The 25,867-nt window shown below is 38.9% G+C and overlaps 1 protein-coding gene across 4 annotated transcripts in view; it reads left to right on the top strand.

Annotated features, from left to right (window-relative positions):
* slc12a7b (solute carrier family 12 member 7b) overlaps positions 1-16,269 on the top strand; it is a 57,122-nt gene extending 40,853 nt beyond the window's left edge. Inside the window, exons 14-26 of one of the 4 annotated variants that reach the window (XM_033985506.2) lie at positions 292-390; positions 607-726; positions 1,357-1,461; positions 2,408-2,576; positions 4,420-4,615; positions 5,589-5,758; positions 5,846-5,977; positions 6,250-6,357; positions 6,909-7,031; positions 8,282-8,454; positions 12,306-12,320; positions 14,026-14,159; positions 15,065-16,269. In XM_033985506.2, the coding sequence (XP_033841397.1) occupies positions 292-390; positions 607-726; positions 1,357-1,461; positions 2,408-2,576; positions 4,420-4,615; positions 5,589-5,758; positions 5,846-5,977; positions 6,250-6,357; positions 6,909-7,031; positions 8,282-8,454; positions 12,306-12,320; positions 14,026-14,159; positions 15,065-15,156 (1,636 nt within the window). In that variant the 3' untranslated portion in view covers positions 15,157-16,269. The remainder of the gene's footprint in view (positions 1-291; positions 391-606; positions 727-1,356; positions 1,462-2,407; positions 2,577-4,419; positions 4,616-5,588; positions 5,759-5,845; positions 5,978-6,249; positions 6,358-6,908; positions 7,032-8,281; positions 8,455-12,305; positions 12,321-14,025; positions 14,160-15,064) is intronic. The other 3 variants (XM_055229888.1, XM_055229887.1, XM_055229889.1) reach the window with 3 other exon arrangements.
* Positions 16,270-25,867: the final 9,598 nt, after the last annotated feature.

Below are 25,867 nucleotides of genomic sequence, written 5' to 3'. Positions count from 1 at the left end.
CCTACACCATCCATGCTCCTACACAACAGTTTTTCTATAAATATACAAAAGCATGACACAAAACAGTACACAGTAACTTGACAAACCTGATACAATGTGCTGTAGTTTCATTAGTGGGATGCACGCTGATTGTGTTGTGATAGTGCTCTGAAGGGAGAGTCACTTAACAAGGATGGGAGAGGATCAAAAAACGAAAGTGAAACTTACAAAACATATTAATACGGTGTTCTCTTTGAATATATCATTTTCAAAACAATAAAACAACATGGTGATCTAAATATTGTCATTTAGGTTCTTCCTCATGTGCTACCTCTTTGTCAACCTGGCCTGTGCTGTTCAGACTTTGCTGAGAACACCTAACTGGAGACCACGCTTCAAATACTACCACTGGTGAGTTCTTATAGCAAAAATATTATCATGCACCTAATCTACTTATTTCAGATATATTACTCTGCATTGAATAAATAACTCTAATCTGTGAAACATCTTTACCCAGATTAGTGCTGAGTTTGAGGACAGTGGATTTGGTTAAATCCTAATCTTCTCTTCTCAGTCATCCTGCACTATGGTTCTATGTTGTGATGGATGTGATGTGTTCTGATGCAGGACCTTATCGTTCCTGGGCATGAGCTTGTGTCTGGCCATCATGTTCATCTCCTCCTGGTACTACGCTATTGTGGCTATGGCTATCGCAGGCTGCATCTACAAGTACATAGAATACAGAGGGTATGCATTTATCATTTTTTTATGTAGTTTTATGTCAAATTTTTGTTTGATTTTGAAATTTCAATCGTGATTTTAAAGGTTCCATATGGTGCACTAATGAGACTTTACATTACCTGGACATTTCATTTTTGCAACTTAAAGCAGTTTCTGGTACAGGCCCTATTTGTCTAGTACAGATATATTGTATAAGCAGCTCTTGAGGTCAAAATAAGTACTGTCTGCATCGAATTATAAATCATTTTACTGTCAGATAATCTGGTTACTAGTTGTTGTTATCCTAATCGTTATAGCAAAACTCAACACTGGTCTCTGAAAGTTGTAAAAAGCACTTTACAATTAGGATGCTCAGAATGCATAAGGTAAGTGAGGAATAACTTTGGACCACTGCAAACTGTTGAAAATAACCTAGTTCAGTTTTTCACATTTTTCAGACATGTAAAAATCTCGTACAGCAACTTTCAGCTGTTTGAATAAAGGCTAAAGATGGTGAAAGCATTTAGCAGAAGATAGTTATGTGTAAGCAAAATCCTCTTAAAATGAATAACTATTTTCTAATACTTTGACATTGTTGGAGTTAGAAAGTTTGTGTTCTAAAGCCTTCATAAATCACATTATTCCTTACTTTTCCAGGGCAGAGAAGGAGTGGGGAGATGGGATCCGCGGCCTGTCTTTGAACGCAGCACGCTATGCCCTGATTCGCCTAGAAGACGCTCCGCCACACACCAAGAACTGGAGGTACGCCTGTGTCTGTCTCTTCACGGTTAGTCAGATCAAATAGGAAAGGAGCAAGCAGGATTGTTCTACTGATTTAACCTGACAGATGTTGAATAGAGTGTAAGTAGATCAACTTTTTACTCTGGCAATATATGAGTAAGTATAATGGAAAAGAGGCCTGGGCGATATGGCAAAAAAAATAAATCATGATCTGTGTGAAATGTGTGAAAGTCATTTTTTTGTCTTTTCAAAAAAAATTTTAAAGTTTGATTTTGATTTCATGAACATAAATACAACAGACTTTTGATTATTGTCATTTAACGCAAAGTCTTCTGTCTGCTCCAAACTACATGCTTTTAATGACAGAGGATTGGCTGTAGACCTCTCTATTAAAAAAAACAAACTGTATCACAATTAGGGCTGAACGATTTGGGGAAAAAAATATCAAATTGTAATTTTTGTTGATGAGCATTGTGATTGCAATTTGTTGTGTTAATGGCAAGGCAAGTTTATTTGTATAGCACAGTTTGTACACAAAGTAATTTAAAGTGCTTTACAGAATAAGAAAGACATTAAAATCACAATACAACAAATCAAAACATAAATAGGATTTTGTTCAAAGTATTTCAGGCTTTTTGACAATTCTCCTGGATGCGTTTAAAATATGAACAGACAAACTAATACTAGAATCACATTTCAGAACATGTTTGTACAGGTCTAAACTACAGGGATAGCAGTTTTTGGGCAGAATAAGACAGAATATTTCTTATACTTCAAAAATTGGAGCTTTGCGATTTGCTAATTGTGTCCTTTCAAAAGTGATTAATTGTCTAGCCCTAATTCAAAGTATGCTCTCTTGAAAAGATTTTATGTATTTGATCCGAAGTATTAATAAATGGTGTTCAGCAGAATAGAACTGAACTGTTTGTAAGAGAACACATTGATATTTTTGCTTGTGTGTGTTCAGGCCTCAGGTGCTGGTGCTTCTAAACCTGGACTCAGACCAGAGCATCAAACACCCACGCCTCCTGTCCTTCACCACACAGCTCAAGGCAGGCAAAGGACTCACCATCGTAGCCAACGTCCTGGAGGGCACCTATCTCACCAAGGATACAGAGGCCAGGAGAGCTGAGCAGGTACAGTACCAGTACACATGCACGCTCTTCCGCTGTCCTGGAAGTCTGCAGTCGTCCAGGCAGACTAGTGTTGTGACCATACTAAAATTTCTAACTCGCTTTTGATACTAGGGACTAGACTCAATACTGATTCTGATACCAGGATGATAATAAAAACACTCTTTATTTAGACAATAGAATGTAATTTTTAACATTAAATAATCATACTTTATTTCATTTCATGTGTCAGTCCAGAGTAGTTTTTATGTGTCAGCACACCTTTGTTGTTGAAAAGATGCCACTTCACACCATACACTGTAACATTACCAAGGCTGAAATTATTCTAGTGAAGGTTTATTGAATTCAAAAACACAGGAGCACTTCTTGTAGTATCAGATCAGAAGTGCTTTCTGCTTGAGTAGAGAACTTGTCTTAAATGCAGGATTTGTGTGTGCAGAACATGTGTGAGTGAAACAAATCACGAACTCCAGGTATGTTTTTAATGAGAAAATATTATAACATAGACCAGAAAATAGCATAATATGGCCCTTTAAATTTAGTTTTTATGCCTTTTTCCAGTTCAGAAGTTAGCTCAGTGCACTCCAAAATGGCAAAGTATTGCATTCAAATCCAAACCCGCTTTATTTATATAGCACATTTATTCTGCAGTCTTCTCTTTTAATGGTAATTTTATGATGATTAGTTGTGATTATTTATGTTTTGATTTGTGTGATTTTAATGTCTTTCTTATTCTGTAAAGCACTTTGAAATTACCTTGTGTACGAATTGTGCTATACAAATAAACTTTGCCTTGCCTTGCCACATTTGATAAACAAAACCTTTCCAAAGTGCTGCATAGAGACAGGGAACATTAAAACAGATATAAATGCTTAATTTGATTTTACTAATCTTATAACCAGTACAAAAATGGAAACCGTAAAATCTGTCAAATCAAATAAAAGCAAAAGCATAAAACCATGAAATAACAGTAAATTCAAATAAATTAAAAAACACAGTGGACCACACGGTTCATGCAATCTTAAAAAACAGGGAATAAATGTGGGTCTTAAGACAAGATTTAAAACACTTCACTGTGGGGGAGCTCAGACGTTACACATATTAAAGAGGGGGTATTATCCAAAATCTTTTTTTTTTGTTTCTACCAGGTTATAATGTTCACTCATCAAAAACATGCCTGAAGAGGCTACTTACAGTTAACAATAAGATTCTGTGCAATGCTCAGCCCAGAAGCCTATGCCATCCATGCTTCCACACAACAATTCTCCATAAATAAGATAGTATACAAAACAGTTCACAGGAAATTGAGAAACTTGATGTAACTTGCAGTAGTTTCATTAGCGGGATGCACGCTGATTGTGTTGTGTGACAGCGCTCTGAAGGGGAAGTGACTCAGAGCACTAAAAACAAAGTGAAAACACATGTTAATATGTTGCTTTTGGCGAATATATAGCATGTTATAGCATGTTGATCTAAGTATGTTATGCTTTAGGAGTTAATACCCCATAGAAGTAAAGTACCCCCTCTTTAACTGTGAATTGGTTAAGTCAATTTGGATTTTTTTTTTCAAGGCAATCCCTCACAGCACAGTAGTTTTCTCTAGCACACTGGTCAAAAAAAAGGAGCTAGAGTATATTTGAGTTAAATTGTGATAGAATGCTGCCATCTGCTGATCAAGATTAGATTGGTATTGACACGTTTATCATTCTGCCTTATTTGCATTTGTCTTCAGAGAATCAGTGAATGAATCACTTTTAGACTCTGACGTTTATATGTACTTTGGACATGAATAAACCATCAGCAGAACATCTGAGTGGCCTGTACTGTAATGTTTTGTTTTGTGCAGAATATCAAGGTGTGCATGTCCACCGAGCGCACTAAAGGCTTCTGTCATGTGGTGGTGTCATCAAACCTGCGCGATGGAGTGTCCCACCTGATCCAGTCTGCAGGCCTGGGGGGCATGAAGCACAACACTGTCCTCATGGCCTGGCCCGGGACGTGGAAGCAGTCCAACGACCCCCAGTCCTGGAAGAACTTCATAGGTACATCACTGGGACAAGTAGAACAAACAACTAGTGGAGCTAGGGCTCTGAAATTGAACTGTTTTTACAACTTGTTTTTAGGAATGGGCCAGTATGGAGTCTTTTCTTTTATTTATTTATTATATTATTATTATTATTATTATTATTATTATTATTATTATTATTATTATTATTATTATTATTATTATTATTATTATTGTTTTTGTTTTTGTTTTGGTTTGTTTTGGTTTTGTTTTTGGTTTTTTGGGGGGGGTTTTGAGCTGATGTCGATATCCGATATTTGGCTTGCTGCTGTGGCCGATAACCATTTGCCAAAACTGATATGTAGCTTTTAAAATCCATGGCAAGGTCCACAAATGTATAGTATTTATAATATTATAATTAACTCATAGTAAAGATCACAAATTAAGATCACTTTTGTAAAAATAATAACAAAATGTATTTATCTGGGCTATGAAATAATTGTTCAAAAAGAGAGATCTGATGCACTAAGGACAAACTGGGAATGACACATTACGACTTAAAGACTAACTTGGCTCACGCCAAATTGCTATGTATGTCACTCTGAATTGAGTTTTACACATCAGTCTGGAATGACTCTCACCAACACAATAGTCTGTATTTTCACTAAAATAGGCCATCCTCCAGCATCACCATATTTGTTTTGGTTCGTTTGGGCAGCACAAACCTCAATGCTGCTCTATGATTGATCGCCTGCTGCTGGGCGAGTTTGAACCTTACATATGTCAAAATGGATTGTCGTGAGTTTGTGAACTCACAAATAGGAGGTATTGAATGTCAATATTGACAAAAAAAGATCAATATCAGCTGATACCGATACTAGAACTGGTATATCGCTCATTGCTACTTGTTATGTTAATAGAACAAATTAATAAAAACATACGAACTTGAATAAAATATTATAGTGTATTTATTCAGTACATCATGGTATAAAATGTGTGTGTGTTTGCAGAGACTATTCGTGAGACCACAGCGACACATCACGCTCTGCTGGTGGCCAAAAATGTGGACAGTTTCCCCACGAACCAGGAGCGTCTGGGCGAGGGCACCATCGACGTGTGGTGGGTGGTGCACGATGGAGGGATGCTCATGCTGCTGCCCTTCCTCCTGCGCCAGCACAAGGTCTACCTCTCACTGCTATGTATTAAAAGCCCACTGTAAAGCTTCAAAACTTATGTGTTCTGTTTGACCTCTTGTTCCCTGGAGCAGGTTTGGAGGAAGTGCAAGATGCGCATCTTCACAGTGGCCCAGCTGGATGACAACAGCATCCAGATGAAGAAGGACCTACAGATGTTCCTGTACCACCTGAGGCTGGACGCAGAGGTGGAGGTGGTGGAGATGGTACGTGCTAAGTACTAACACTATTTGGCATTTAAGGAACTTACGAATGAAAAGCTTAGAACTACAGGACAGCATGGGTTGGTGGTTGGCACTGTCACCTCGTAACAAGAAAATCCAAGACTGTGTGGAGCTTTTTTCCCGTGTTTGTTGGGTATCACATAGATTACACAGTACCCCAATCTTTCTGTTGAGAACTGGAGAAGGGTTCTAACTAAGAATCAACGTTACAACGTGTGTTTTATGTTACTAAATTGTTGTCTCATCCTCCATAGCACGATAACGACATTTCAGCCTTTACCTATGAGAAGACCCTGGTGATGGAGCAGCGCTCACAGATGCTCAAGCAAATGCAACTCTCTCGGACCGAGAGAGAGCGAGAGGTACGCACACACACACATACACACACATATTGAGAGAGGTAAGCGCACACACACACTGAGAAAGAGAGAAGGAGGTACACAAACATTGGTTCATTAGCTTCAGGAAGTGGTTTGTAAATGACTGGATTGGGTTTGACATTAGAACAAACTAACTGTTCATTCACATGAGAGAAACTCCTTCCAGAGATGAAACCTCTTGTTTAAAGGAGGGGTTCTCGAACTGCTTCTCGGATTCAGTTCTTTCTTAGAGTAGTTTAATCTTGGCTTATACTTGGTTTGGACCTGGTTTAGTCCACATTTAGGCCTAGTTTTGTAAAGTTTATAGATTTAGGCATGGTCCAGTCTCAATAGTAATGTGAATTGCTGGTTAAGCTTTTGATATAGTAATTTTAGACATTGATTAGTCCTGTTTAAGACCTAGTCTTGCTTTTAGACTAGCAGTTTTATCTTGATGGTAATAGATGGGAAAAGTATCTTGAGATGTATAAGAAGCTTCATGAGTGAGCTAAACAGGCCTTTCCTTGTTGACCTGCAAACACCTTGGACCTCAGATTCAAAGTATCACAGATGAGTCTCGTAGCTCCATCCGGAGGAAGCACCAGGTGGCAGCAGAGAGTTCCAGCCAGAGCCAGAGCCGGCACTCCTCTACTGCAGACGACAACCAGGAGGACGAGGTAGAGCGGCCATCACCACCCAGTCACTCAGATCTCTCAATGACCTAGGCACATGTCCACTCTCAGAGGAAGCACATAAAAAGCCCCATAAAGCACCATTTTGCCTGTCTGCCATGAGATTTGTGATCATGGGGAACATTTTTGAGTTGTGGGTCTTTGTTGTGATTTACATAAAGAGTCTGATATTTTGGAATCTTTGTTGCAGAGTGAGCCCTCCTCTCACTGCATCTATGAGCAATCTTAGTCAAACATGTGACCAACAGTAAATACAAGTGTTTATCACTTCATCAGAGTAACAGCAAAAGAGCTCTACTGTAATCATATATATATATATATATATATATATATATATATATATATATATATATATATATATATATATATATATATATATATATATATATATATATATATATATATATATATATATATATATATATATGCAATATTTAGGACATCCCTATAGTTTTGACAGGGTTGAAACCTCTTATGGCATTAGCTATACAACATGCTACCACAAATTACTACAGGCTCCATCACTCCCTCTGAAGGACAGGTTCATGTGTCATTGAGAGGAACTGTGTGAATGAGCCAGTCCCACCCTCCTCTCCTCAGATCTCCTCAGGCCTTCTCCTCACGCAGCCCTCCATGTCAAATTCTACCACTGTTCTACCTGTGCATGTACTTAGTCAACTCAGTCACTCCTGAAGACTTGCCATTTTGTCTAGACTAGACCAACCCCACATTTATGTGTTTTATTTTATTTCATGTATCTATTTTTTGTATTAAAAATTATGTACTATTTCACTGAATCATATCTGCACAAGTTGTCACGCCTCCTCCTGTGCACTGCTCCTGCTTCAGAGAGGCACATGCATGTTGTATCAGACCTGTGCATGGCATGTGCTCGAATCTGTGCTACAATAGAACTTCTGTCTGTGTTAAATGTTTGTGCTATTGAAGGGCACTTTATGTAAACTGTTACTATTGTTTGTTTTTTCATAATGTTTTATCATTTGAATAGCTTCAGTACTTTCCAGTTGTTCCATGATGTATTTTTGGGGATTTTTTTGTATTTATTTAAAGCATTTTTGTCTTAATGATTCATATTGGCCTATATGCTGAACACTTACATAGCCATTAAAAAATTGTAATCTCACAGAAAATCAAAGATTTCATTTACATTGATCTACATATTCCTTTAGCATACCACCAGTTTGTCAGTCTTACCTGTTCTGTTTGTCCTTTAGGCCCAGCTGATCCATGACAGAAACACAGCATCCCACACTGCAATAAATGACAAGGCGGACGCAGCTCCAGAGCGCGTGCACATGACCTGGACCAAAGACAAACTGTTCACCGAGAGAAGGCACCGCGAGTGTAACGCCAATGTGGCCGTGAGGGACCTGTTCAACATGAAGCCGTACGCACAACACACACCACTACTATACTCACACTATACTCACTATTCTCACACTATACTCCCTCTATACTCACACTATACGCACACTGTTCACCTAGAGGAAGCACCACGAGTATTACACCAATGTGTCTGTGAGGGACCTTTTCAACATGAAGCCGGACGCATACTACATGTACACACACACACCACTACTATACTCAACAACATATACTCACACTGTACTTACACTATACTCCTATCGTTCACTGAGTGGAGGCACAAGTGTAACGCCAACGTGGCCTTGATGGACCTGTTCAACATGAAGCCATACGCCCAACAGACACACACCACTACTAGACTCACAGTATACTCAGAGTAGTTTTCAGTCAGGATGTACTGTTAATGTCTCTTCTTACTTCAGTAACCTTTTAAAGACATTGTACTACTCAAATACGCATGAGGTTGAAAGGTCAATTTAGTATAATACAGGACCTTTCATTGAATTCTATATAGGTTTCAAGTGATAAAAATTGCGACAAAGTAATTGGCATCAATCAAAATAAATCAAAATATCTTTTGAATAGTTAAAAAATGGCATCCAAATTATGAAAAAGTCATGTTACGGAAATTCCTGAAATAGCTGTTGAAGTGCCATTAGTGTAAATGATTTGGACTGTTTTAGACTCTAGGTAACCATAATTAAAACAAATAGCCACCTGGTTAGCTTTTTTTTTACTATTCATGATATCCATGTATTCATTTTTCAATTCATATTTCAGTCAAATTGTAATAAATAAATCATGAATCTAATTACCTTCTTGGTACATAGACGAAATGTTTGAGGTCTACATGAGACCGGTGCATGGTGTGTACACTCTGGCTGTGTTAGTTAGTGCACGTGCGGATGGCCCTTCTGGTCTAGTGCATGTCCAGAGTCACTGTGTCAGACTAACTCATTACCTGTCTGTACCTGTCTGCACCTGCCCTGTCTCCTACACTCCCAATAATCTACACACTCAGTACATAATATTAAGGGTTTTTTGTCAATCAGGTGTTAATAAGATAGTCAGCTCATATTTGTGCCCCCTTTAAAAAAAATATTTATTGACAACCCAAGATTTGTCATTGCACCTGCTGTGAGTAACTGAGTTATGTTGTCAAGAAAAAATTTGAAAATTTTTTTGTAGATATTTTTATTACGGTATTATTTATTATCACACTACCATCTTAATCCATACAGTTCTAATACAATGTTGCTAATACGTGTATTGTACTATAAAATTAAATGGACCAATTCATTAAATGCTTAAAGCTGCTCTATGTAACTTTTCCTGTTTTGAACCTGCTTGAGTCTATAACATAATAAAGATGATCAGGTGGTGCACTCCATCCATCCATTTTCTTCCGCTTACCCGGGCCCGTGTGGTGGGGGCAGCAGTCTAAGAAGGAACTCCCAGACTTCCCTCACCCCAGACATGTCCTCCAGCTCCTCCTGTGGGACCCCAAGGCGTTCCTATGCCAGCCGAGAGACATAGTCCCTCCAGCGTGTCCTGGGTCTTCCTTGGTCCTCCCGTTGGGACATGCCCAGAACACCTTCCTAGGGAGGCGTCTAGGAGACATCTTTAACAGATGCCCAAGCCACCTCAGCTGGCTCCTCTCGAGGTGGAGCACCCTATCTCTAAGGGAGTGCCCAGCCATCCTGCGGAGGAAACCCCTTTCAGTTGCTTGTATCTGTGATCTTGTCCTTTCGGCCATTACCCAGAGCTCATGTCCATAGGTGAGGGTAGGAAAGTAGATTGACCAGTAAATCAAGAGCTTTGCCTTTCAGCTCAGCTCCTTTTACCGCAACAGTCCCATACAACGACCGCATCACTGCAGACGCTGCAGTCAATCTCACACTCCATCCTTCCCTAACTAGTAAAGACCACGAGATATGAACTCCTTCACTTGATGCAAGGACTCACCACCCACCCAGAGAGGGCAAGACACCTTTTTCCGGTGAAGAACCTGGCCTCAGATTTGGAAGAGCTGATTCTAATTCCAGCTGCTTCGCACTTGGCTGCAAACCGCCCCAGTGCCTGCTGCAGGTCCTGGCTCGATGAAGCCATCAGGACAACGTCATTGGCAAACAGCAGAGATGAGATCCTCTGGTTCCCAAACTAGACCCCCTCCGGCCCCTGGCTGTGCCTAAAATTCTGTTCATAAATACAATGAACAGAAAGGGTGACATAGGGCAGCCCTGGCCGAGTCCAACATGCACTGGGAACAGGTCTGACTTACTACCGGCAATGCGAACACAGCTCCTGCTCCAGTCATACAGGGATCGGACAGCCCTTAGTAAAGGACCCTGGGCCCCATACACCCGGTGGGACATGGTCGAATGCCTTCTCCAGATCCACAAAACACATGTGGACTGGTTGGGCAAACTCCCATGAACCCTCAAGGACCCGATGGCGACCGGGACGAAAATTGCACTGCTCCTCTTGAGAATCCGGCCAATAGTCGAACCTCGGACTCCTCTCCAGAACCCTGGAATAGACCTTCCCGGGAAGACTGAGGAGTGTGACACCCCTGTAATTGGAAACCCTCTGGTCCCCCTTGTTAAACAGAGGAACCACCACCCCAATCTCCCACTCCACCGGCACTGTCCCCTACTGCCACGCTATGTTGCAGAGACGTTTCAGCCAAGACAGCCCCACAACATCCAGAGACTTAAGGTACTCGTGGCGGATCTCGTCCACCCTCAGAGCCTTGCCACCGAGGAGCTTGCCAACCACTTCAGTGACTTCAGCCAGGGTGATAGACAAGTCCACCTCCGGGTCCCCAGTCTCTGCTTCCTCTTCGGAAGATCCTCAAATTATTCCTTCCACCGTCCGACAACATCTACAGTCTAGGTCAGCAGTTCTCCGCCCACACTGTAAATGATGTTGGGGAAGCCCTGCTTCCCCCTCCTGAGGTGTCGGATGGTTTGCCAGAATGTCTTTGAGGCTGTCCAATAGTTCTCCTCCATGACCTCCCCTAACTCCTCCCAACCCCTGGTTTTTGCCTCCACGGCCACACAAGCCTGGCCTGCCTGTACTTGTCAGCTGCCGCAGGAGTCCCACAAGCCAGGAAGGCTCGATAGGACTCCTTTTTCAGCCTGACGGGTATAGGGGTTTCGGGGTTGCTGCCATGACAAGTACTGCAGACCTTACAACCACCACTAGAAGCACCCGCATCGACCATAGAGGAGGAGAACATGGCTGGCACAACAGTGTCAGAGACCTGTCCCCGACTCCAAGGCACAGAGACGTGACCCTCTCGTTCACCGGGGTGAACTCCAACATGTGGCGACTGAGCTGTGGGGCAATAAGCAAGCCCACACCAGCTCGCCACCTCTCCCTACGGGCAATGCCAGAGAAACTCTCAAGGAGTTGGGTTCCAGAGCCCAGGCTGTTCATGGAGGTCAGGCCGACTATATCTAGTCTGTAACGTCCCCAGAGCTAGTTTCCATGTCCAGAGATCCAGTCGTCGAGGCCCCCACCTTCGGCTGCTGCCCATATCTCTCCACACCGGCCCCTCACGGATCCTCCTGCCGGTGGTTGGTCCATGGGTGGTGCACTCTTCACCAGAAAAGTTACATAGTGAACCTTTAAAATATGGGATAAAAACAGAAGATGACAGCCATCCTTTTAACCATTACTAAACCTATGTTAAAATGTTGAGTTAATCTCTTACAGCAGGGACTTGAGCTGCAAAGGCTCCAGAGATTGTGGGCATGTATGTGGGGGTACTATATGGGACTTTATGGTATTCTTGTGGGGCAGTAAGCATGAGGGCTGAAGCTGGTTGTAGCACTAAGGCTGTTTGTTCTGTCCTGTTTCTTGTTGCAGAGAGTGGGAGAGCCTGTAAGTCATCCTCTTTACACTAGTGTCACTTCATGTCCACCTCATGTCTATATGTGTGTGCAGCTCAACAGTACATGACCTATGACCCCCACAAGGACATCCACTGGCAGCACCATACTATACAGCACTGTAATGACATGGGAATTGCTTGGTAACTAAAGCGATAATTTGAGTACAAGTTCATTCTAAAACTGTCATGGAAGTGTCATATTTTGCCATGTAAATGTGTTTCTTTTAGTATCTGTACTTCAAGAGACTATCTTGTTCTTATACTAGTTTAGGATCAGTTAGTATTGCTTAGTTAGACCCTAATTTCTTGTTGTACAAGTTACTTGCTATTTCCACCTTACCACCATGCTATTACTTTTAAGTAAAATGCAAATAAGTAATTTTAATATCTCAATTGAGCTAAAAGGCAATTTCATATTCTTAGGTTTGAGATTCTTAAACATCTGCATTACAGTGTTGCAAAGATTTGTGATTTTTTTTTTTTTTTTTTTTTTTTTTTTTTTTTGCCAGTCTAAGGAATCTATGTGAAATAGTGTGTACCCTGGGGTGCATGTCACTGTTGAGCTGTCCGTGTGTCTCACTGCTGCTCCAAACTGCACATGTCTAAGCTCTGCTGCTTTTACACTTTTGTCTTTCATTGCACCAAACAAAATAACAATATTCTGCTTTCAACTGGTACACCACACTAACCTGGCACATGCCAGATTGAAATATCTCAATTGAGTTCTACACATTTATCAATCTGGAAAGGCTCTCACTGAAACTGAGAGGGGAAATGTGGAAGGTCTTAACGAATATTTTAATCTGATTAGTCAAGGCATCACAACAGCGGAACAAGCTAAGAAATCAAACTTTAATTCCCTGACCATGAATGCGCCAAGTGCTTGCCTTCTGAACATATTCTCGTGAGTTTGTGAATATCTTCTGCAAGGTTAATACCACACACAAGAGCTGGACAATAAATCAAGAGTTACAAATGTAACTATGGTTCTATGAATCCTGGATGACCACTGAATGTTTCTCTCACAGATGCACAGGGAATCATTCAGTGCTTCCAGCACCACCCTCTGTTGTCCAATAGGGATCTCCACCATGACATATGGCCCAGCCACCACCCAAAGCCATAGCACAACTTACAGAACATGTCAAAGGAATTTGGCCTCAGGTTTCTATTGGCTCCAAGAAAGCAGAGTTTTGTTTGGCTTTATGTGTCATTCATGGGTTTACCTTTTGTACTAACCTGAGCACAAGAGACAACATTTTCATATAACAATTTCAAAAGTGTGGTTATAAATGTTGCATTCTTGACGTTTAGTATTACCAGTTCTGAGAAGGCTGCAGCATTTTTAATCATAAGTTGAAAAGATTTGAAAATTATGTCTCAAAATTTGCTGTTCAACTACAAAATGTTGAAATACAACAGATAATGAGCCTTATTCAGTATTGTATTATAGTTATAGTGTTGTAGTATAGTTATTACACACTGTTTATTTATGTTAAGCTCCAAGATGTTTCCATTTGGTGAAAGTTTTACATTGGTCCTAAATCTTTCACATTCAACTCTGAAACAATAAAATGTGTTCTTTGTAACATAGTGAATAAGGCTCAGCACACTTCTGTACTGTGACTAGCATTGTTGTGGTGGTCTCTTCTCTCCTTTATCCTTTACCTGTGCCTTGACTCTGCGTCTCCATAGAAACCAGTCCAACGTGCGGCGCATGCACACGGCCGTCAAACTGAACGAGGTGGTGGTCAACAAGTCCCAAGGAGCCCACCTAGTGCTGCTCAACATGCCTGGGCCGCCTAAGAACCGTGGAGGGGATGAGAACTGTATCTTTTACATAAAGCACCATTCTGTGGTCATGTTCTGTGGCGCAGGGGCTGACTGTACTTTGAATGGACAGAGTTCTGCAAAGTTACATTCTAGTTACTTAGTCTCTATACCTTTTTAAATTGAACTTAACTCAGGATTAATTTCTTGAGGTTAAAAAATGTCTGTGTGTACCATTCGCATGTGTAAGTTCTGTATCCAATTAGTGTTTTATTATCCGAGAATCAGGAAGTGCGTGGTTAGTATGCTAGTTGTTGTTATCTTTACCATGGTGGGAAAACTCTGCTCTGGACTCTGAAAGTTGTAAAAAGCTCTTAAAATATGATTGCAGTGAATAATTAGGATGCTCGGAATGCTTAAAGTAAGTGAGGAATAACCATTGCAAACCATTTAAAACCAACCAGTGTTTCAGTTTCAGTGAAGAAATAACTGGAGGAGCTCTGAGGTCAGTATTAAAAACATACAGTTCTCTATTAGCAGATTGTACTATATAACTCTGAGCCTTCAGCTTAGTTAAACCGTGTGTTCAGAATATCAGAACAGGGATACATTTATTTGATTCCTGGATAAGATGTACTATTTTTGAAAGAAATATCTTAACTTCTGGTCATGTTGAACCTTAGCATGATTTGTTTGGGATTGGCTCCAGAAACCTGCCATATTAATCTTATTAATCAAGTCCTTTCAACTAACAACACTCAGGCTTTTAAGGTAGAATAATGGCACCAATTTCTATAGTTATAGTTATTTGTACTGACAGGGAAAGCTTTGAACTTTGTGCCAGTTTTTATTTAATGTGATTAGGCCCAGTAATTACAGATATTAAATATAAACCAAGTCAACTCTGCATTGTAACATAAAATACATAAGAACATTTACCATGTTCCCTGACTCGGCTGCTCAGATATGGAGTTCCTGGAGGTTCTTCTGGAGGGTCTGAACCGCGTGCTGCTGGTGCGAGGAGGAGGCCGTGAGGTCATCACCATCTACTCCTAAACCACACCACCCGGCCTACTCACATGGGCCGTTCCCATGGAAACCGCTCCACCTGCGGACAGAGGCTGGGGGCAAGGCTTTTCTGGAGGCAGGACCACTCCTTTTGATTGACACACGGACCTCTTTCAGGGCATTGGGTGTGTCCTCGCCGGGCCTCTGCTCCTCACACACCGCAGTAGAGCCTAGAGACACTTTATACTTTTCATTCATTCATTCAATGTTTTATCCTTGTGTGTTCTTGTTCAAACTGTTGGAGTTGACGACCAGAATAAGGCTGTTAGATGGACTGTTTGACACACTGACTTATGAAGACTATTATAACTCATACGAATTTAGATGTCTACATTTTTGGAAGCTGTATTTTCAATTTATGTACATTTAAAGATCCAATTTAGCCCAGAGCACAATCTATAGAGAGTTGTTAAGTGATGTCACTTTCGGGTCCAACCAGAAACTTCACAGCTGATTTCTAGCTTTGTTTTATTCCTTATTAGTCACGCAAGAGACAGTTAACTTTCAAAAATGTATCTTTAACCATAAACTGTATTAAATATGTAAATAATATTGTAACAATTTGGCATAACATAGGATTATCATTGTGTATGGTCACTGCTAATGCTAGCTAGCCTAGCCTAGCTTCTTACATCTTGTACACTTTCTGTCACAGTTTTAATCAACTGTGGATGTTGTCGGACGGTGGAAGGAATAACCATGTTTATTACCTTGTTAGCTTTAAATAAATGAATCTCTTTTTAACATCACTTTAAAGAGAGGAAATTGTAAAGCTGTTCATTGCTTTCAGTGGTTGATGGACCCTGAAGTGTCATCACTCTTAGCAACTCTATGGTTGTATTCAATTTAAAAACGTATAGAAGCACAATGATGGTACTATATTTTAAATACCATTTCAAAATTCATAAACTGTCATTTATCATTTGGAGAAATAGCCATATCGTAGCATAGCTTTTAAGAGCTTTTAATACGCTCCTCATGTTGCTAGCTTTCTTAGACTTTTTCAATTAAGTAGTTTATCACTTGCCGTCAGAGATGGCCTGTGGATAATTTAAAACACATTTAGCATAATTTATTTTCTTATTCTCACCCTAAAATTGTGCACTGAATTTTGAGCATTTGTTTTGAAGTTTGGAATGACGTTTAAGACACAATTGTATAGGTTCAGTTTCACTTCATTTTAATAAATTATATTTTATCACTTTAACCATAGGCGTTTAGTTTGTAGGAAAAAAGTGCCAAAAGGAAACTGTGGGCGTAGCATTACTGTGCAGCTTTAAGCAAAACTCACCTATGACAATCTGTGTGTGATTAAACATGTAAGTTATTAGAGGAAAGGAACGAGTGCACTTTGTGTGGGGCTGGGGGAATAAGGGACGAGGGCAGATCAGGTGTAGCTCCAGTTTCTCACAGTAGTGTCGTCTGAAGCTGTCACTTATGCAATGTGTCGTGTTCATTTCCTGTTTGTTTATTTTTGTTTATTTTATTGTGACTGTATATCTCCAAGTTCTGTTTCAACAAGCACGTTTACAGCAAACTATTGTATCAATGTTTTAAAATGTAAAATTTTAAAACTAGATAAAAGATTTTATGATTGTAAATTATTAGTAACACCGTGAAAAACAAATGGTGAATAGATGGATAGATTGATTCACTCAAATAGTTAAAGCTACAGTATGTAACATTTTAGCCTAAGAATAGACTGAAATGAAAGTATGTTTTGTTTTGTGTAGTTTTTTTGTTTTTTTTTTGTGTAGTTTTTTTTTCCATTTTGGTTGTTTATAGCTTGAAAAACTTAAAAACTGAGCAGGCTTGCATCTCCACAAACCTGACTTGCATTTGGCCTGGGGAGGGCCTATCTAGCTATAATCTTCGACAGTATGGCATAAAACTTATCTATATTCATGGAGAATGTTCCGAAGTATGCTTTAATTTTCTATTTTTATGAAATGCAGGTGACGTTCCACCTACAAAAAGCTACATACTGCACCTTTAACCAAACCAGATTTCTATAACTACTGTTATTACGTCAATATTATCAGGTCAATATTAATAATTCATGTGGTCTGAATTAAAAATGTGTGACTTGAGGAGGGATACAGGCGACTGTTCACAGATTTATTTAAAAGTTTTATGTTTTATGAAAAAGTACAGAAAAGTAAAGAGGACAAATCTGACATTTGTTGAACCTGCTTGACTGAAACTTAACCTGGTCTGTGTTGTATCTTTTCAGTATCTTTTCAGTTTAAGTGTAAAAGTGTCTGCTGAGGCATGTCTAAAACATCGTGTAAAGAAACACTGTCACGTTGTCCATCTGCGACTCATCACTTTTCTGTTGCAGCCTCAGGAGAGGCTCTGCGGGGCTCTGCGGGGCTCTGCGGGGCTCTGCGGGGCTCTGCGGGGCGGCTCAGAGCATAGGCTGGGTTCATGGGATAATATTTCCCCATCGCAAATGATCTGATGTTATAGTTGCAATTTAACTCTCTGTTTATGGTCTACACTACATACATCTGTGTGAGGGAGGAATATGAACAGGAATTTAACTGTTTTTTTGTTCCCTGCTCAGTGTTACCTTATGGGCAGCGCTATTCTCATAATATTGAATTGACAAATTTACACAGATCCATTTTGAATCTTGTGTTTATCTCTATCGATCATTAGCAGTGAGAGCCATCCTAGACTCATAATCTGTCAAATCGGTAGGCACAGCAGCACGCTAGCTAGCTCACTGTGTCTCAAAGCTAATGCTAACTTTTTGTAAAATGTAAATATAAAACGACTAAATTAATTAATTTAAAATGTAGACTACCTAATGTTTTATCTGTAGATTACATCAGTTTGTAGCATTATTTTTCTGCATATGACATCTCAAAATTAGCATTAGCGTTAGCATTGAGGCACCAAAAGACCCAATTTTATAAACGCACTAAAGTATTTGCTTCATTTATTAAGCCTTTAAGTGAAAATCCCATAGAGATGCAACAATTAGAAGATATTGACGCTAACAGTGAGCTAATAGTGAGCTAGTCGTTCACCGTTGTGCACCGAGCCAATGGGTTTTTTGTCACAATTAGGCCTACGGTAGTTATAAAGTGTTACGTGTATAATTTGTCAAATATATAAATCTTGTTTTATGTTAATACCCAGTAATTACATCAAAATGAACTGCAAAATGGTATTTTAACAGCTGATTTTACCACACCAATCTGACCCATCCACCATTTTATTTAAAAGTAAGAGCTCTTTAGAACGACATGAACACAGCCTATCCCTCTGAGGACTGTGGCTGTGCAGATCAGCAGGAGACAGTTCAAACATGGCAGAGGTTTATAGATTTATTTGTTTGTTTTCATATGACTGGAGAAAGAAATCTACCTCACAGGTGTCACTGAGGCTCAACCAATCACAATGTTCCATTTTCTTCCAGTAGGAAGTGTAGGAGGCGGGGCTAATGCTACATGGGTGGGGTCAATGAGTGAATACAGGTGGTTATGTGTGAATGAATGTACTGTTAACTCTAATATTGTTATCCAAGTTTGAGCGATTAAGGTTTTAAAGTTATTATGAAATATTGATCAATTGTTCAAAAATAATAAAAAAAAGTATCTAATTGAAAATAAATCGATCAGTGCAATTATACAACCTTTTTAACAACAAATAATTTGTTTTTTTTTTTATATATAAATGTGTAATTTGGCATAATTTTGAATTCACATAGTCTATGGAGCTCAACATTTACGTGCTTTCGAAGTTGATGCTGGTTCCAGAAGTAAATTTTCCATTAATTTTTCCTTTAGACTTTTAGAAAAACTTAAATATTAATTTGAGTTCAAAGGCATCATGGAGTCAAATCAGCTTATCCACAACTCAGTTAATTTAAGACTAAAACGCACATTTAAAACACAAGATTCTGCTAACTATTTGAACAACATGGCGGTTTATAAATTTTATATAATACTATTATAAGTCTTGGGGTCATTATTTGCCACAGAGCTAATTAGCCTTGAGATTTTTCAGAAAGTCTACGGGAAAAATTAATGCGAAATACACCTAGCACACGTAAATTGGCTTAGCTGATAATGAATAAATAGTGTAATAAGAATGATACAGGCTGGTCTTAGTAACTAAAAAAGCACTCTGTAACTTTCGGCTTGTCTCCACGGAGATGTTATTTTGTCTAGAATGTGCAATAAGGCATTAAACCTTTAAGCAATAAACACACTTGTAATTGAATAATTGCAATATAGATACATTAATGCTGGACTCTAGAAGATCCCACCACCAAGGAAAAAGTTACACAGTGAAGCTTTAGTGAATTCCCCAATCCCTTAATCCCTTAACGTAACCCTTAATGTATTACAGTGATGTTTGTGTCAAGTAGCAGAGCCCACCTCCGAACAATCCATGGGCACACACATAGAGGAAGAGGAAGAGGAGAGAGGAGGAAGAGGAGAGAGGAGGGAGCCCTGTAAAGTGTACTGTGCCTCTCTGAGTAAGGATTAAAAGTGCTGAAATCAAACCTGTCTCTGCTTTTGTGTGTGTGTGTGTGTGTGTGTGTGTGTATGTATATATATATATATATATATATATATATATATATATATATATATATATATATATATATATATATATATATATATATATATATATATATATATATATATATATATATATATATAAAATGTTTATCAAAAATGTTATCTGATTTCTGGAGTAGTCAGATTACTAAAATGTCATGTAAACAGTTTTATCTGTCCAAGATCATACCAGTTATTTTAAATACTTTGTACTTCATCTTCCAAAAACAACAGTTACTCTAAAACTGTCGGGGGTTGATGATCAGATTTCTTTGATGCTGTAAACACACACCAAAAATCTGATTTAATTATTGAGTTATCTGATTAGTCTAGTTTTTTTATTTTTACTGGCTGTATGTATGCAGTATGTATGCAGTATGTATGCAGTATGTGTGCAGTATGTGTGCAGTATGTATGCAGTATGTGTGCAGTATGTGTGCAGTATGTATGCAGTATGTATGCAGTATGTATGCAGTATGTGTGCAGTATGTGTGCAGTATGTATGCAGTATGTGTGCAGTATGTGTGCAGTATGTGTGCAGTATGTGTGCAGTATGTATGCAGTATGTATGCAGTATGTGTGCAGTATGTGTGCAGTATGTATGCAGTATGTGTGCAGTATGTATGCAGTATGTGTGCAGTATGTGTGCAGTATGTGTGCAGTATGTGTGCAGTATGTATGCAGTATGTGTGCAGTATGTATGCAGTATGTGTGCAGTATGTATGCAGTATGTGTGCAGTATGTGTGCAGTATGTGTGCAGTATGTATGCAGTATGTGTGCAGTATGTATGCAGTATGTATGCAGTATGTGTGCAGTATGTGTGCAGTATGTACCAGTGTAAACATATACTTACTTCTGTGGGGGTCTTCTCTAACTGCCCCAATACAACAAAACTGCTCATTCAGTCGAGCTTATTAAAGGTGCACTATGAAACTGAAACTCTATTTTTTGGCAATAAAAACACCTATAACTAAATAAATGCAAGTTAGATGTGTTTAATGCCATACCGTCACATCATCCACCAGAAAAGTTACACAGTGTGTCTTTAAAGACTTTCTACTAATGTCATAGTGCTGTGTCCATGTTGCAATATTTATAAGGGTGAGACTTGTGGTCAGGTGGGTGGAGTAAACTTGAAGTAAAAAGTAGTTGTCCAAGAAAATACTCAAGTAAGACTAAAACATATTTGGGGAAACTACTATGCAAGAGAGTTTGACATTTGATTCATAGTAAACATAGGCCTAATTGTAAGGACACAACAATGAAATATGGTTTGGTGAACAGGTTAGACCAAATTATGAGAAATAAATCATAAATAAGGCAAGGCAAGTGTATTTGTATAGCACTATTCATACACAAAGTAATTAAAAGTACTTTACAAATTAAATAGACTTATAAAAAAATATATATAAAAATATTATTCAAGAAAGTGTAAAATGTTTAATATATAATTCAGGTAAGAATACTGTTACACTGCATAATATAATACTCAAGTAAGAGTACTATTACAACAAGTATTATGTTTTCCGAAAACCACTCAGTAATTTTATTAAAAGTACATGAAACTGAGTACTATACACATCTGCTTGTGGTAAACTATTGATTTGGAAAGCTCTCATTTTCCCATATTTTTACATCTATGCTATTTATGAGTGAAAAAGTACTTTTTTAATAACAATTCTCTCAATTTTTCCCCCTCGTGTACTTTAGACATGAGACAATCACCTTTCACTTACACCCTTTGAACACTAGATGGCAGTACGCACTACAAAATAAATGCATTTCACTGGTTTAGATTTACTTAAAGATCTAGTTTACCTCTAGTTGTCTCAGTATTTTTCATTCCAACAAAACTACATGGGCATTCTTTTTCTTATTCTAAATTGTTAGTCCATTGAGAATAAAAGCCTGTGTCATTTGTGTTGCCAGTTTCAGTGCTGAAATCCAGTTGGTTTAAACCTAAAAGGACTTTCTCTGATCTGAATTTTATATGTCAAATACACACAAACAAGAACAGTTCTTCATTAGGCCTGCTGCATAGTCCATGTGTCCTCAGATCAATATGGCCCTGTGCCTGGAGTTCAGTGCCATCGACATCAGCACACACACACACACACACACCCACACCCCGACACACACCCCCACACACCCCCACACACCACACACACACACAGCTACAGTGTATTGACCTCTGTGTAACTGATTGACCCAAACAGGACAGATGTTCAATATACACAGAGACAGACTTCTATAGAGACAGACTTTTACAGATACTGGAAAAAAAAAAAAATACTTAATAAGATGGTGCAAGGTGTTAACACAGACCTATTATGCGAAATCAAGCTTTTACTCACACAAAGTTGTTTTTGAATTGATTCGAGCACGTTTGAGTGATCTTTGACTGCTTATTTTCAAGACACCACTTTGCCGATCAACCCCAGTTTTCACTTTCACCGGTGTACAGCCTCTGCTCTGTACTTAGTTCGTTCTCCAATTTGATTTTCTTAAGGATTAGGCAGAATTGCATAGTCATTTTAGTACAATTTTAAAAAAAATTACAAACAAACGCCGCCTGCTAGTGCGATGTGCAGCTATGGGACAGTGTGACAGTGTTGACAGCTGCAGGACTCTTTGTAGTGATGATATTTACAGCAATCTCAGTTTTATTATCCATATTTGTATCAAAAAAAAAAAAAAAGATCAGGATAAACTTTTCAATCCAAGCACAGAATCAGATACATGCAGACAGACAGACAGATACAGGTAAGACGAAGAGAGAAAGTGAAACCATGTCTGTTATTGGGCCTAGACACTGGTGGTGATGAAGAGGAGGAGGAGGAGAGAACACGTGTAGTCAATGAAACAAAGTACGTCATAACATAAGAATAACTAGGTCATTTTAGTGTAACTTGTATTTGTGTGTGGTATTGTCTGTGTCATGTGTTGCATTGGCTGTGTAACCCAACCTCCATGTTTTCCAAGATACATATTTTGAAGTAAATGTATGAACTTAGATTTATTCTTTCAGGGCTTGTCTGTATAAATATGTGTGTGTGTGTGTGTGTGTGTGTGTGTGTGTGTGTGTGTGTGTGTGTGTGTGTGTGTGTGTGTGTGTGTGTGTGTGTGTGTGTGTCATATTGTGCTTCCAGACAGACAGACAGATAGACAGATAGGTGGATATTCTTGTGTGAATTTGCATATTTAAATCCTTAACGGTACTATAGTCCATTCATCCACAGCTGCTACAGTCTGGCAGCTCAGGGGTTAACCCAAGAGAAGAGTGAGCAGAGTGAAGTTACACGCGCACACAGGAAGTGGAGTGACACTGTTCGGATCAACCTTTAAAATAAAATACACTACACCGATATAGTGCAATGAAACATGATCCGGGGAACAGAAGGTTTAAATCCCAGACCGTGCCCTTTCTGTGTGGAGTTTGCATGTTCTTCCTGTGCGTGGGTGGGTTTTATTTAAGTGTCTTCTGCTCCTGATTGCCCCAGTGTGAGGCTTATTGACAGGTGTAAGAGCAAATGTCAAATACAAAAAGTAATACATGGTTTATTCAAGCCGGAATCGGGGTTATGACACAATAATAGCCAATAAAAAAGAACAAAAAACAAAACAAAAAAACAAAATGGCTGCACCCAAAGCACAATGCTGCCCTGTGATTGGTCTGAACCGTTGTGCCAAGATGTATTCTCGGGAGAATTCACCTGGCTGGTTAGGTTAAACCCACACCGACAGATAAATGCTCAGGTTACAGTGATTACAGGTGGGGGACGCTCCACCTTTAGCCAACGCAAAAAATCACAACCACCAAACAAACCCAGCGGGCGGAGTGACCAAAAAAGTGAGTAATATAAAGTGAAATGCAAAATGAAACCTTTTGTCCTAAGTTGGCATTTTTAGACCTTAATCAATCATAAGTCTTGTACGTTACGTGTAATATGCAGAGTGCTTGTAGCTGTGGATTCTAAACCTTCTTTTTCTCAACACTGTTACACAATGTTTGAAAGCCGAGGGATTTCACAAATGTCTCAATCAGACACACCTTCCTCCTTTTAAATAACCCGACGTCATCCACGCTCCCACATGACAATTCACCATAAATTTAAAAAAAAAAAACATGATGCAAAACTGTGCTGAGAGTCAGAGCATTAAAAATGAAAGCGAAATAATAGTTAATAGTTTGTTTTTGGTTAATATAGCATTTTCAGTTCAATAAAGGTTAACCTGATGATCTAAATATGTTATGTGTAGCAGTTAATACGACATAGAAGTAAAATACCCTCTCTTTAAAGTAGCTTAAATGTGAAACCTGCAAATGTCATTTCCGTCATTTAGAGCATACTTTGTGGTCATGAAAAGGCTCATTTTTTTATCAAGTTAGACACATTTTTTTGTCTGAAAAAGCTGCATTGCATAGGCTGAAGACTTAAATTAGGTGCAAAAGTCATATAACATGATTTCCATCGCCCAGTGCATTTTTGGACCTACCGGTACTTTCTTTTGGATAAATATCTTCTTCTTAGGCCAAAACTCAACAAATAAGGTAAAAGTTTACAATAAGTAGGGTTGTCAAAAGTAAAAAGTATTGAAAATCAGATACTAAAACCAGTATCGAAACTAGACACTCATTTGAGCAGGTATTGATGCTAAAGAAAAGTCACATTCACAGGACAATAGCTTTAGAATGATCTTGAGCTTTGTCAGAATGAAAAGAAAGTGCTATGTTTTAATGTCAAAAATCACATTCTGTTGTCTAAAGAAAGAGTGTTTTTACTATAATTGTGGTATCAGGATTAGTATTGAGTATCGAGGCTATTCCTTAGTATCAAAATCGTGTTTGAAATTGTAGTACGGTGACAATACTTAAATGTTACGTCATATGTGAATAATTGGGAACATCAACTCGCATGGATCGCATGTTATGAGGTATTTTTAGACACACCCTCACATCACCCCACTCCCTTCTGCTCCTCCACAGCTTCTCCACCTGCAGCTCTGGTTCCACTGATGTCTACTATAACAAGTTACTTCTCCTCCTTCATACCAGTAGTAATTAAAATCTCACACACCAATCACTTGCAAGCCATCCAGTCTTGGTTAAAGGTGCAGCTTGAAACTTTTCTAGTGAAACTGGTTCGCCTTTGTCTGTTATGGATCTCATTGCCTTGCTTAAAATGTTCTGCAGTAAGGCATTAAACTTATTGTTCAAATAGAGAATTACGTCACTGCACCTTTAAAGTGATAGTATGCAACTTTCTGGAGGTGGAATGTTGCCTGCGTGATTCCATGGACATTTTAAAAACAGAGTTAAAAACATACTTCAGGAACATTCTCCATGGAGATAGAGACGTTTTATACTGTGGGAAATTATAGTTAAAGGAACAACATATCCATGGAAACAAGTAGGACGAGGCTCTCTTCCAGGCCAAAGAAGAGTCAGGTTTGTGGAGATGCAAGCCTACTCACAGATAGAACATAAGTTTTTCATTTATTTATTTATTTTATTTATTTTTATTTTTTTTTTATATATTCTTTTTTTCAGTGCAATAAACAACCAAAATAGGGGGGAAAAACAAAACAAATAACAACAACATGATTTTATATGACTGTATTTTGGGCAAAAAGTTACATACTACAGCTTTAAGAGTCCACTTTAAAGTTTACTTGTGTCTTCATGAATATGTTATTTCGTTGCCTGGAGTGTTCTACAGTTTGGCAGTAAACCTGTCGTGCATTTGTTCAAGAGCATGGACTTAAAATAGTTTGGGAAACATGTATTCTTACTATGAGAGGAGACTCCACTCCACAGATCTGACTTGTAACTTCACCTGGTACCACCACCTACTTCTCTCCATGGAGACAAATTTAATGGAGACATACCATAGAGACAAGCAGGTAGTAAACCACCTTTAAGTCCTCACACAAATCCTCTTGTGTCCATAGTTTTAAAGGGCCTGTGCTTGATTTCAAACCATGAGTGAGGAACATGTTTCAGTTTGAACTTTTAGCCCCGCCCACTGTGATATTGCACCATGACTACATCAGAAACTATTGTCCAGGGTGGTGTCATGGAGCTGTTCCCTTGTATTTGTAACAACAGCAGTAGCAATGT

The sequence above is a fragment of the Periophthalmus magnuspinnatus genome, chromosome 20 (assembly GCF_009829125.3).
Source record: "Periophthalmus magnuspinnatus isolate fPerMag1 chromosome 20, fPerMag1.2.pri, whole genome shotgun sequence".
Classification (NCBI taxonomy): Eukaryota; Metazoa; Chordata; class Actinopteri; order Gobiiformes; family Gobiidae; genus Periophthalmus; species Periophthalmus magnuspinnatus.
The sequence above is the reverse complement of the archived record's forward strand: the minus strand, read 5'-3'. Positions and strand labels throughout refer to the sequence as shown.